The following is a 12,856-nucleotide window of genomic DNA, read 5'->3' on the forward strand; positions in this document are numbered from 1 at the left end:
CATAAGGAAATTTAACCCTTGTTCCATAAAATCATCAGGGTGATTTCCCCTCCCTGCGCCTGAGTTATCAGCCGGCCCTTTATCCCTAAAATCTCTGAAGTCCCTTTCTTAATTACGGAGATAATGGAAAAGGGATAAAGTATAATATATTTGCCTTTGTATTGATGAGATAATGGGAAAGGGATCAAAGCATTGTCATCTCATACGTTCCCTGTTCTTTTTGGAACTTAAAGCATTTGCAATATGAAGCTGTAATACAATAGGATAGTAGGATAAAATACGATGCTTCACCATATAATTCAGAAGATAGTAAAATATTGTCCAATGATAAAGTAGGCCTCATGTAGTGTAAGATAAAACATCCTGCAATCTGACAAATTGGACTCCATATTAACAGGGTATTTTTCTCAAGCTAATATTCCCTACCAGAATACAACCCACCTTCTCAGCTACATGCCAATTGAATTGGACAGAGATCTAATCGGGCTTCTAAGATCTTATGACAATCGGGACCAATAAATTTCTTATCAACTAAATTATATTAGAAACCAAATCAAAAGGCTTAGAATACAAACGCTTGCCACTTGCAGGAAGATCAGAAGAATCATTTTGTTTTTCCGTTCTAATAAACTTTACTTCAGTGTGTATATGTAACCTGATGCTATTGAAGAGAGTAGCAGCATCTTACTGCGGCAAGTAACTCATGACCGATCGGTGAAAATAGGTGAACAACATAAAGTGTGGTTCATATGATGGGACATTATTAATCCGATTAGTACAGTTGAAGCGAGAAGGAAATACTGATATAAGCTGCAATAAGCAAGCTTACCTTGCTTTTGTGTGACAGAACGTTAACCTAATAATCTCTCACTTAAAATAAATTAAAATGCCAAATAGTACACAAATAATAGAACGGGTTTTACAATTCCAAAGCACAAACTAATCTTATAATTATTCAGGAAAAGGATCAATAAGAAACAGCCTAGTGCAGGAAGCAAGAGATAAATTGGTCTTGCAATAAAGAGGAAAGAAACCAACACACCCATGTCGTGAACATAATAATATAAAATATAAAAAGAAATGCAGTATAGTTAGGAGGATGTAGAAATGCCTAGAAGAATTTGTTCGAACTTACCATTGTCCATGAAATGAGGCAGTATGTGCAGTCCACTATTCATGTAAAAAAGTTTATGCGCTGAGCAACCCTTCAGGTCAAAGACGAAGCAGATGAGATTTTGTGCCCCTAATTCGAGTAAGCAAAATGATAAAACAAGAAGGAAAGCATCAAATTTTCACCTGGAGCAATGGAGCACGTAGTCTCCAACCATTCTTTAAAACTCTCCTCCATTCTGCTCACCTCCTTAAAATCTACAAGTTGAGGGATGAATTCCTTGGCCTCCGATCCATATTCTTCAGGAGCATGCAAATCCCACCCTCTTCCTCACGGCTTTTTAATAGAGCGGAATGCAGTTTGGCCACGAAGGGTACGTCGTTTTTACTCGGTTTTGCTTTTTTTTTTAGCTGTACAGAGACTCTGACGTGGCTGACAATCCCCCTCCAGCACTGATGAGATGAGATCAGGGCATCAGGCATTCAGGCCAGCGCCAGCCTATGCCAGGTGGTGGCCCGCACACGGCTTCTGCCGATAATCCGTGGGTCAGCGGGTGTATGTTTGTCACTGGTAGGGTGTTCTCTTCTTCCTTTTTCAAGAGCTCAAGGGTGCAAACTGTGATGGCGTATTTTTTGCCATTCCAGGTGCTATTGAGTTTTCATATTCAAAGGCACAAAAAATTTGATGCAACGTAAGCGAAATTTTTTGAAGTTTGATGCTCGATGGCTCCGCCAAAATAGGTAAAGGATAATGCGATGGACCGAAGATAGATGGCCGGGCTGCTCTCCTTGTACTTGTACCTGCTTGGCTCCTCGATTGTCTGGTGCCTGCTAAGACTCAACTTGCAGTTAGCAGCCTCGGTGCTCACCTTTCAAGCAAAAAGACAACGAAAATGCTCTAAAAGCTTTTGCATATCCCAGGAAAGATTTACATAGGATAGTAGCCCAGGAAATATCAGAGCGGCTCATGCGGCTGCGAGCTTCAAAAATTGCTCGAAAATGAAGGGTCGCTTTATTTCTGTACTTTTTTCGCTTTTTTTTGTTTGGGAGCAGGCTGTGAATTTTTTTTTCCCATTTCGGCGTCGAAAATTCAAACTAGCATAGCTTGTTGTAGCGTCTCTCCTCTTTAGGCATCACGTCAAGGCACCTTGCTGGGAGTAATATCCCTTTGCCACGATTTTTTTGCTCGTAACCGATACGTTTCCAACTGAGCCTCACTATTCCATAAAAACGAATTGGGATTAAATATTTTGAGACTCGCACGTAGATGTAGGTTTAGTTTAAAAAAACTGTGTCATAAACATCTTCTTGTTGCATTAAGTAAATAAATTATGATATAAAATTCCGTCATCAAAGTTACGTATGGCACACCACCTAGTGACCCAGAATGGCCTTCTTGATGCGGGTACTCCATACTACTTAAGTACCAACAGCATGTATCGTCACACTGCTTGACGATTTGCAATCAAGAGATATTAGTAGCAGCCTAGTCGAGTAAAGTTCCATCTTTTCCCCTTTTTTGTTAATCTGAGTGGGTTGGTGGATTGAAAGTGATGTGGCTGCTCACAAAACTTCCGATAGCAGCCTGACTGGTCATCTTGAAACAAAAAGGGCAGACAAAATGCTCAAGACTTTTGGTGCATTACCTTTCCCTTTCCTCCCTGCAGACTGACCGTGATTGCACGGAATTTTGCGATGCTACTAGTACGTAACATCGCTCGGATTCAATTCGGCTGCTAAGTTAGACCGTGAAATGTCACGATGAGAATTTGTGAGGCGCCATGGGCCGAGGCCCATAATCGAATCCACCATTGGGCCAGCTGCGAGCGTCCGTCCACTCACTATCACAAGGCGGCAAGGCCCAGAATCGATGCCACCATGCCCATTTCTGAAACGAGAATGCTTAAGGAGCGAAGACAAATCTAGCGAAATCACTTGCGCCACAAGCAATCACCGTCAGTTTCAAAACGACCATCATAAATCATCGTCAAGGGAACAGGGCGGCTGGTTCGGTCACGTGACGGCACAATAATGCCCCCTGCACGTCCGCATTGCGTGCCTGCAGGGTTGCGAAGCCACGCGCGATGTGATGATTGGCCCGCCGGCCGGACGCAGCCTTCCCATTGAGTTGTGGCCTTGTGGATTGTGGCGCGGCCGGACACGGGACAGGGGACACCGCGATGTGATCCGGCCTGCCCGCCTGGTCGACCACGGAGGCGGCCGTGGAGCACTCGAGCTCGAGTTCTCGCGCGGCCTCCGAGGCGCCCCACGGCGGGCAGGAGGCCAGGAGCTGGTCGTTGCGGTACGGCGAGGGGCGCAATGACCGTCGTACCCCTGGCTACTGGGGATTCTGGGGCGTCGGTCGCTGTTTGAATCCCGCGGCCCGAGGCCGGCAGCGGCGCGCGGTCTGGGGTCAGGGGCGTCAGGACAGGCAGGCCCCCGTGGTGCCAGGCAGCCAGGCAGGGGAATAAAAACCGACCATGCCGTCACCTGACGTCGCCGGAGAAGATTCCTTCTTCCCTCGCGCGCGGTCCAGAGGCCCAGTCTCTCTCTCTCTCTCTCTCTCTCTCTCTCTCTCTCTCTACCTCTGAATTCTGAAAATCTGAGATCGGATGGACGTGCTGGTTCTCTCTCTTATCTCTGCGCAAAGCCCAGTAGCCCACCCGCAGCGTTGCTGAACGCTGCCTGCGTGTCTCCCTCCAGATTTAAAAAAGATTCCAGGATCTTAGCTGCAGGAGCAGGAGCAAGCCGGTGCCGGTCGGTGCGTGTATGGATGGGGGCGCGCGGCCCCAGGAAAGGCGTCGCGTCGCACGGGACCGGATAAACAAAAGAACCACCGCGCACCTCTCCATCGGGTGCCGGCGAGGAGGTGGGATCGCCGGTCACGTGCAGCAGCAGCCGCTCGCATACGTACGTACGCCTCCGCGGCCGCCGCCGGCGGCGGTGGGGAGGAGCGGGGCAGAGCCGCGGAGGACGCGCGTACGTACGTGCTCCGGCCGGCGCGCACGGCTCGGTTGGAAATGATTTGGAGGCCGTGCGGGTAGGACGCTGCTGGTACGTACTACGCACACGCCTGGCCACTGACCTATATGTGTGTTTGTACTTGTACACATACGTTTGCATCACGCAAAGCAGTTTTTGAATTTGTTACCGATCGAGGCCACCTCCATGCTCCCAGTCCCAGCGTTCGAATTCGGAGCTACTGCTATGGTTGGATTAATATAACCGTCACGTATCCAATCCAATCCTATCCATGATCCTACATCACCTGTCTACTCTATCCCCACCAGCTCCGACTCCGCCGTACTGCATGCGAGCGAGCTGGTCCCAGGCAGGTAAAAAAAAAAACCCGGAAATGTAGCACTACGCTACAAACTGTGACGGGCACGGTGGTCCAGGACTCCGGCCACGGCCAGCTTAGGTTTGTACTAACATTTTGCCAGAGGACGGAACGCATATTACGCGGCCGCGGACGGAACGCCGTAAAAGCCGAGCGCGAACCGCCCGGGATCACCGTACGGCGTCCAGGCCCGTTCCGCCGCCCCCGGAAAAGGACGGAAGAGCCCCTCAGCTTAGCTTCCGTAATCCCACGGCGCTGTACCAGGGTCCATGGGGCGCGCCCCGGGCGCGCGCGGGCGTGCGGGTGGTCACGGCCATCGGCCGCGGGGAAGGAAAAAAAAAAGGAGGCGCCGCGCCATCTCGACCTGGAAAGCTGCGTGGCTCGTGACCCGGGTCGGCGGCGACCGACGAGGCGAGGCGACGGACTCGGTAGCTAGCCAGCTGCTAGGCGACGGGTCCAGCATGGATTAGCTGGCGGCGGAGCAACTGCCTTTTACGGCGATAAGTGATGATGACGACGGAAGACGGGTTCCGCTTTTGCACCGGCGACGGTGGAAGCTGTCGAGGCTGGAGGGGTCACACGACTCGGCAACCGGCTTCCTACTTGCGGACTGGACCAGTGGGTGGCTGGGCTCGAGATGTGCGTGGTGACTTGGTGAGCGAGGCTTCAAATAACCCGCATCATCACAAGTACTGTGGTACTAGTACTAAGTTTCAAGTTAAAAAAAAAACTGTGGTAACCTCTGATGATGGTCCCACGGTGTGGCGTTCATGATGTCAAGGACTTCGCACGGGCGGGTACAAACGGTGGTGGCCGTCGGTCGTGTATTCACCGTCACGCACAAGTCTCCAATAATACCATAATTGTGTTTTCGAAGTGGCAGTCGCTTGGATGCTTTGATTACCACCTGAGCACGATCTAAGGCATTTCGCCACGTACCGCTACTTTCAACAATTTCTCTCCGGAGAATGCTACATCTTGCCCCCGAACCACACAGTCGCTTTGTTGTCGATCATGGCAAGCGTGCCGCGCTCACCGGATGCCAGGCTTCTATCATCACCGCTTTCGTTTCCGCCCTCAGTTAGCCAGCAATATCTGTTTGTTTCTCTAGCCCCTACCACCTTTTCTCATCCCAAATTGAGAGGAGCCGCCATCGAAATAAACCCTAACCGTAACACCAGCTTTCTCTATAGCTACTCAACTGTCGGTACCCCCATTACGCCGCCCTCCAACAATCACATTGCTCGCAACGCATACATTTCCTCTCTCATCTCTTTCAATGCCGGTGCGCTACCACAAGCGCCTAATTTGTGGCCACACTCATGACTTCCACGAACCCGTTGATGAAAAGGTCACTCGAGTGTGCTTTAGCGAAGGTAGCAAGGGGTATTGGATACCCCTACTAAACTTTAACACCTGTCACATCGGATGTTTGATACAAATTAGAAGTATTAAGCATAATCTACTTACAAAACTAATTGCACAGATGGAGTCTAATTCGCGAGACGAATCTATGAAGCCTAATTAGTTCATGATTTGACAATGTGATGCTACAATAACCATTTGCTAATGATGGATTAATTAGCCTTAATAGATTCGTCTCGCGAATTTGACTGCATCTATGCAATTAGTTTTGTAATTATCTCATGTTTAGTCCTTTTAATTAGCATCCGAACATCCGATGTACCCCGCTAAAGTTTAGCATCTCGTATCCAAACACCCTCTAAGTCACTCGAGCGTGTGCTTCAGCAAACCCGTTGATGAACTGGTTGGATCCGAGGGCTAGCACTGAGGAGGCCCCATTTGGTAGGGCTTCTCAAAGTGCTTCTCCACCGGTTTTTGATGAAGCCCTACCAAAGGGGCAATTTAAAAATGGTTCCATCACCAAAACTGGGGAGAAGCCGCAAAACGGTTTACACTAAAAGTTTCACCGACTTCTCCTCTCTCTCCAAGCATTAATTTATCATAAAATTACTCATATTTACATTGAGAAGCCGTTTTACCAAATATTTTGCAAAACGGTTTCAACTTCACTGGAAAAGTCACTCTGTCAAAGAAGCTAGAGCTGGAACCGTTTTGGAAGAAGCCCAAACCCTGCCAAACGGGGCGTGAGGCTCTTCCAATCTTGCTCCCGACGGCACGTACCAGCACGTGCGCTAGCTGAAACGTGTAATCATGCGTCGTCCGTGGTACATCTATCATGTACACACGTACCTTGAGCATTAAGATATGCAAACTAGCTAGGATTCAAATTCAAACGCTATCCACCACTACTAGCTTCCAAATCGAACGGACGCGACTCGATCCATCCTCCATAACTCCCTCGTACCCGATCATCAAAAAGAAAAATATATCGAGTAACAAAACACCTCCCCGGCCGGCATGCTGATTGCGAAAAGGGTACAATGATGCATGCTTCGGCTTCACTACCACCCCCACACAGTGTGTGTGGGTGTGCGCGACACATGCGCTGCTGGCCTGGTACGACGCGACGACGGCACGCAGACGACAGGTTCAAGAGCACCCGGCCCCTGGGCCGGCGCACGTGCCGGCAGGCCCATGCCCATACACCATCATGCACACTCGCGTCAGTGAGCCTGTGTGGGCACAGTGCAAATGAAATGCATACGCTTTTGCTTGCTCCGGTCGTAGCATGCGTGATCGCCGATCATCAAGTCGAAGCTCTCCAAATCACCCCCTGATCGATGCACTGATCTGCGGCGGCAACCACCCCTGCAGGCTGCAGCCAGCAGCATGCATGCCATGCCTTTTCTCCCCTTCCCTTCGTCCCTCCCGTCCCGTCCGTCCTCGCCTATTTAAGCAAGCCTTTTCGCCATCGCCTTTCCGCCATGAATTGCAAGCCTACGCGGCTGGTGTAGTGCGCTAGCTCCTGCTCCGTCCGCCTGCACCTCCATGCATGCCGCGCTGCGCCGGTAGTAGTGCACCACCCAGTACAACCGTAAAGCTCATCACAGCTCTGGGTCGCGTCTCCGGCCCGCCGTGACGTACGTACGAGATCGACGTCCGTGCGCGCGGGATCCTCCGCCTCCGATCCGGCTTTGCCGTTGGCAGGCGCAGGGGCTACCGCCTACCGGGCCACTGGCCTGTAGCGTAGCCTTTTTGCCGTGCACAGATAGGTGTGGCTGGGATCCGATCGTGCTCGTCAGCAGTCAGCTCTCGTGCATGGAGGAGATGCTGCTGCAGCTGCAGTAGTGGGGGGTGGTAGTGGCCGCCAGCCTCCGATCCGCCTGCAGGTCAAGGCGCCGCGCCGCTCACGGGGGTTGAAGGGGCGCGCAGCTGGCTGGTGGTCGCAGCAGGCAGTTGAAAAGCTCCCCCAGCAGAAGCGCCGGGTGAGGTGGGGGTTGATTCCGATATCGCGAGCACCAGCAAGCTAGCCGCCGGCGAGCTCCTTCGTCTTCATCTCGAGGTGGTCACTCGCTCTCCGCTTCCCGGCCTTCTCTCTCTCTCTCTCTCTACTCCCGTGCTGTTGGTTTGCGTTGCATCTCCGAGTTTTCCTTCTCTTGCATGGTTGGATATCGCCATATCGGAGCGCGTACTGTAGATGGAGATCATGCTCGCGTTGCATGCCTTGTCCCATTCGACGGCCGCATCGATCCCGCCTCGTTTCCTCCCTCTCGTCTCTTGTGCGTCTGCCATGTGTTATGGTCTAGCTTTTCTTGCCAACTTGGGCTGGGCTGGGGCACCACCATCGCTTAACTCCACAGTTGAAGCTCAGGGAGAGGATAAAAGGGTGAGATTCTTCTCAATGGTTGCAATTTTTTTTGCGCTCTCTCTCTCTCTCTCTCTCTCTCTCTCTCTCATTCATGCACGTAATTTTGATTTGACGCAAAGACCATCGCCTCCGAGTTTCTCTCTCTAGATAGACCGGTAGTAGACTGCATGCAGATGTTCTTGTTTCCAAAAATGCGCTCTACACTTGTTGCTCCCAAACTGGTTGCCTTCCTTTTCTTTCTCCCCCTTTCTTGTTTGCGTCTTTTTGGGCTGACGCTGTCCCTTTTCGAACCTCGAGTACCCAAACAGATCTCCCCCTCCCACTCTCTCTCGTCACGCTACTCCCTCGCATCCGTTTCCGTTTCTTCTTTACTTTAATGGCGATGAGCCGAGGAGAGAGACAGTGAGAGAGAGCGAGTGAGATCAGAGAGGCCCATGCTTCGCTTTGTCCGCTAATGGCCGCTCCCCTCACCTCACCGCGCCCCCTTTTTATTTCGAACCCGTGCCCTCTCGCACGCTTCCCTTCCGTTTTCCCTCTCTTATTCAAAACTCGACACCTCTAACTGCCGTCACCTCACCTCACTCGTGTCTTCTCACTCTACTCTACCAGCGCCAGCGCCCCGAGCTGCCAGGTCCGGCGATGGGCAAGGCGGCGCGGTGGTTCCGCAGCTTCCTGGGCAAGAAGGAGCAGGCCAGTAAAGACCAGAGGCGGCAGCAGGACCAGCCGCCGCCCCCGCCGGCCACCGCCAAGCGCTGGAGCTTCGGCAAGTCCTCCCGGGACTCGGCGGAGGCCGCCGCGGCCGCGGCCGCGGGCGCCGTGTCGGCCGGCTCGGGCAACGCGGCGATCGCGCGCGCGGCGGAGGCCGCGTGGCTCAGGTCCGCGGCCTACGACGAGACGAACAGGGAGCGGGAGCAGAGCAAGCACGCCATCGCCGTGGCCGCGGCCACTGCGGCGGCGGCGGACGCGGCGGTGGCCGCGGCCCAGGCGGCCGTCGCCGTCGTGCGGCTCACCAGCAAGGGCCGCGCCACGCCCACCCTCGCCACCGCCGCCGGCGGCCGCGCCGCTGCCGCCGTCAGGATCCAGACGGCGTTCCGAGGATTCTTGGTAAGCTAAGCAGCCACGCACCAAGCCAAACTCTGTGATCGAATCGAACAGTGCCCTTGTCTCTCCGCCATGTTCGTACGCCTTGCTCTGTTTCACACTACTGTTCTTTGCTGTAAAAATTGCGCAGGCGAAGAAGGCGTTGCGCGCGCTCAAGGCGCTTGTGAAGCTGCAGGCGCTGGTGCGGGGCTACCTCGTGCGCAGGCAGGCGGCCGCCACGCTCCACAGCATGCAGGCCCTCGTCCGCGCTCAGGCCACCGTGCGCGCGCACCGCGCCGGCGTCCCAGTCGTCTTCCCGCACCTCCACCACCCGCCCGTCCGGCCACGCTACTCGCTGGTACGAACGCCTCTCGTCGACGCGCCGTCCAATGTCTCGCCGTTCCCGTCGATGTTTGCTTGCTGACGTGTTTGTGGGTGATTGGCCTGTGTGCAGCAAGAGCGGTACGCCGACGACACGCGGAGCGAGCACGGTGCGGCGGCGTACGGCAGCCGGCGGATGTCGGCGAGCGTCGAGTCCTCGTCGTACGGGTACGACCGGAGCCCCAAGATCGTGGAGGTGGACCCGGGGCGGCCCAAGTCGCGCTCATCCTCGCGTCGCGCGAGCTCCCCGCTGGTCGACGCCGGCAGCAGCGGTGGCGAGGAGTGGTGCGCTAACTCCGCCTGCTCGCCGCTGCCGTGCTACCTGTCCGGCGGCCCGCCGCAGCCGCCGCGCATCGCCGTGCCAACCTCGCGCCAGTTCCCGGACTACGACTGGTGCGCGCTGGAGAAGGCGCGGCCGGCGACGGCGCAGAACACGCCGCGGTACCTGCACGTGCACGCGCACGCGCCGGCCACCCCGACCAAGTCCGTTGCGGGCTACTCGCCGTCGCTCAACGGCTGCCGGAACTACATGTCGAGCACGCAGGCTTCGGAGGCGAAGGTGCGGTCGCAGAGCGCGCCGAAGCAGCGGCCGGAGCTCGCCTGCGGCGGCGGCGCTCGGAAGCGGGTGCCGCTGAGCGAGGTGGTGGTGGTGGAGTCGTCCCGCGCGAGCCTGAGCGGCGTCGTCGGCATGCAGCGCGGGTGCGGCGGCCGCGCGCACGAGGCGTTCAGCTTCAAGTCCGCCGTCGTCGGCCGCATCGACCGCACGCTGGAGGTGGCCGGCGTCGAGAACGACCGCCTGGCGTTCCTGCAGAGGAGGTGGTGACGGCTCCTCTCCATTGGGAATGCCAGCGAGACGACGAGAGCTTCGGGGGAGTAATTAGCAATAAGAACGCGTTTTCATGTGTTCTTGCGAGTTCTCGTCCTTTTTTCATTCTTCTTGCTGTTGTTGTTTTGCAATGTGATCAATCATGCGACGTGTGTTCTTTCCTTTTCTTTTCTTTTTTGTGTTTATTTGCGGCAAACAAGTGTATGAGAAAAAATTAGATTCATACTGCACTTGGCATGTAAATTCTTGCCCCTATTATTGATGCTGTTCTTGGATTGTGTCCTTAATGGTTTCTCTGTTTGTCCAGAGCATTGAGTGAGCTGTTTCCGCAATTGTGGACGCACCCATTTAACTGAATCAGCAGAGGTAGTATTGTGTACCAATCTTAGGGCACTCAGAATGAAGAAACTGCATATTCATTTGGAAGGATCTTCATGTCATCTAGACACTACCTATTCATTTGGAAGTAGTTTAGTGGAGTACTCCGTACTAGGTTTTTACAGTGAACCGGGGGGGAGAGAGAGAGTTTGGAACTAAAATCGTCCGGACCCAGGGCAGTCGAAGCGACCGATTATTTGATTGAGCCCCATCCTACCTACTAGTGCAATTCTAGAGCGCACGAGCTAGGACAGAGTACTCAAAACCAAAAGTTGGTGCTACGAATTCGATCAGATTCTTTTCGTGGAGCCTACCTACTGATTCTAATTTTATGTCCTGCGGTCTCGTTCAGAACCTAATGGGACGACCGGGCCTAGCAGTAGCCACAATCAAACCCATCGTGACGTGAATCGTGGAAAAGGGGATGGGAATGGAAATGGAAATGGAGTAGGCGATTTGGTTGGCACCCGAGCCGTCACGAACACGACCAAAAACTGCACAAATTCAACGCCAAACAGGGCACGAAACTTGATCTCGGGATTTTGAGTTTGGAGCAGGGGCGCGGCGGGCGTGCTCCGCTGCTACGGACCAGTCGGCCGCCCGCTCGCTCGCCGGGGAGGCACGGAGAACTGAGGTGCCGGAAGGCGACGCGGCACCGGCACGGCATGTGGCGGCGCTGGGGCTTGGCTGACAGGTCTCCCGCGCGCCGGAGGCCGGACCACGCGGGCGCACCGCCGTCAGGCGTCAACCACTGTGCGTGACTCGGGCAGCCGGGCTCGCCGCGCTCAGCTCGATCCGGGAGGCCGGCCCCAACACGTGAGGGCGCGCGCGTGGGCCGCCTCCTGTCGCCGGGGACGCGGGCCCCGAACGGGCCTCCGCCCCACTACTCCCTGAACGGCGGGCCCAGGTTGCTCCCCCTCAATTAATCCCCAAAGAGAAAGGGGAGGAGTGAAGTCGCTGCTGCACAGTTCGCTGTGCGCTTCCGGGCCAGTTCGGTGCAGCCCCACGGGGCTCGACTCCTCTTGACATTTTACCATAGCACGGAGTCTCTTTTCTCTATTTTTTTCCCTCTCTCTCATATCCGGCGGAGGAGCTAGAGGAGCCACAAATGACTCCTCTAACACCACTGCCCGTTACAGTGGTTGGAATCGGAGCACCATAAGCCCGACCAAACAAGACCTCAGTTTGCTACTCGTTACTCGGTGTTGCTGCTGACGTCACACGCGCCGTCGACTGGGGCATTCCCGCTTCGTGCGGCCGTCACCGGAGGATTTGCCAGCGTACAATTGTGCGCTTCAAGTAAGGCCAGTCTCAGTCAACAGTTTCATTGCACAGTTAACAAGACTGAGAACTAGGTTTATGGGGATGAAACTCCTCTCATATATGATGAAACAATTACTCCTCTCTCCTCGTAAATATCTTGCCAAGGCAGCAAAATTGTGATGTGGCATGAAAATTAATGCTCATGAAACTCCCCCTGAAACTTGGTCTAAAAGAAAATCCCATCTTAAGAGTTTTCTTTCTAATTTCTATCCTAGTATGGTTGTTATGAGCAAATAAACAAGGAGTGTGGTGAGTAACTAATAGCGTGATTGGTTCGTGCTCATGATACCATCCCGAACCATTCGATTTTAAATTTTAATCATCTCGGCCTAAAACATACTTATCCGTTATTGAGTTGTCCATCCCGTATGCATGAATGCAACCGTTTCTCGGATTTGGTTCGACTACCTCGTCCGAAACCATACGACCCTAAGAAGAAAATGCGCCCGTCAAGAACCAACTGATCTCACCCGTGAAACCAAATAAGCTCCAAGTCAAAAGGTCAAGTACAATGCTTTCTTTGTAGTGACCACGTTCGCTACAGACAGTTTGGTCTTTTATCTCATAAAAAAAAACAGTTTGGTCTTCCATTGCAAGTTGCACCCATAACCAGATCGCACTCGATCTATGCCCGTGACAAACAACAAGCATGTGATCGACGAAGAGGTTGGCCTGGGGCACCACT

General features: G+C 53.6%; 1 protein-coding gene across 2 annotated transcripts; it reads left to right on the forward strand.

The window, feature by feature from the left end:
- Positions 1-7,034: 7,034 nt before the first annotated feature.
- Positions 7,035-10,757, forward strand: LOC117847105 (protein IQ-domain 26). Of its 2 annotated transcripts, XM_034728266.2 has the most exons (4): positions 7,035-7,877; positions 8,793-9,287; positions 9,415-9,621; positions 9,718-10,757. In XM_034728266.2, exons 2-4 carry the CDS (start codon positions 8,823-8,825, stop codon positions 10,465-10,467), a joined length of 1,422 nt encoding a protein of 473 aa, XP_034584157.1. In that variant the 5' UTR covers positions 7,035-7,877; positions 8,793-8,822; the 3' UTR covers positions 10,468-10,757. The 2 variants fall into 2 exon arrangements, with proteins under 2 accessions (XP_034584157.1, XP_034584156.1); XM_034728265.2 differs by lacking the exon at positions 7,035-7,877 and having other exon boundaries at positions 7,891-9,287.
- Positions 10,758-12,856: the final 2,099 nt, after the last annotated feature.

The sequence above is a fragment of the Setaria viridis genome, chromosome 3 (assembly GCF_005286985.2).
Source record: "Setaria viridis chromosome 3, Setaria_viridis_v4.0, whole genome shotgun sequence".
Taxonomy (NCBI): Eukaryota; Viridiplantae; Streptophyta; class Magnoliopsida; order Poales; family Poaceae; genus Setaria; species Setaria viridis.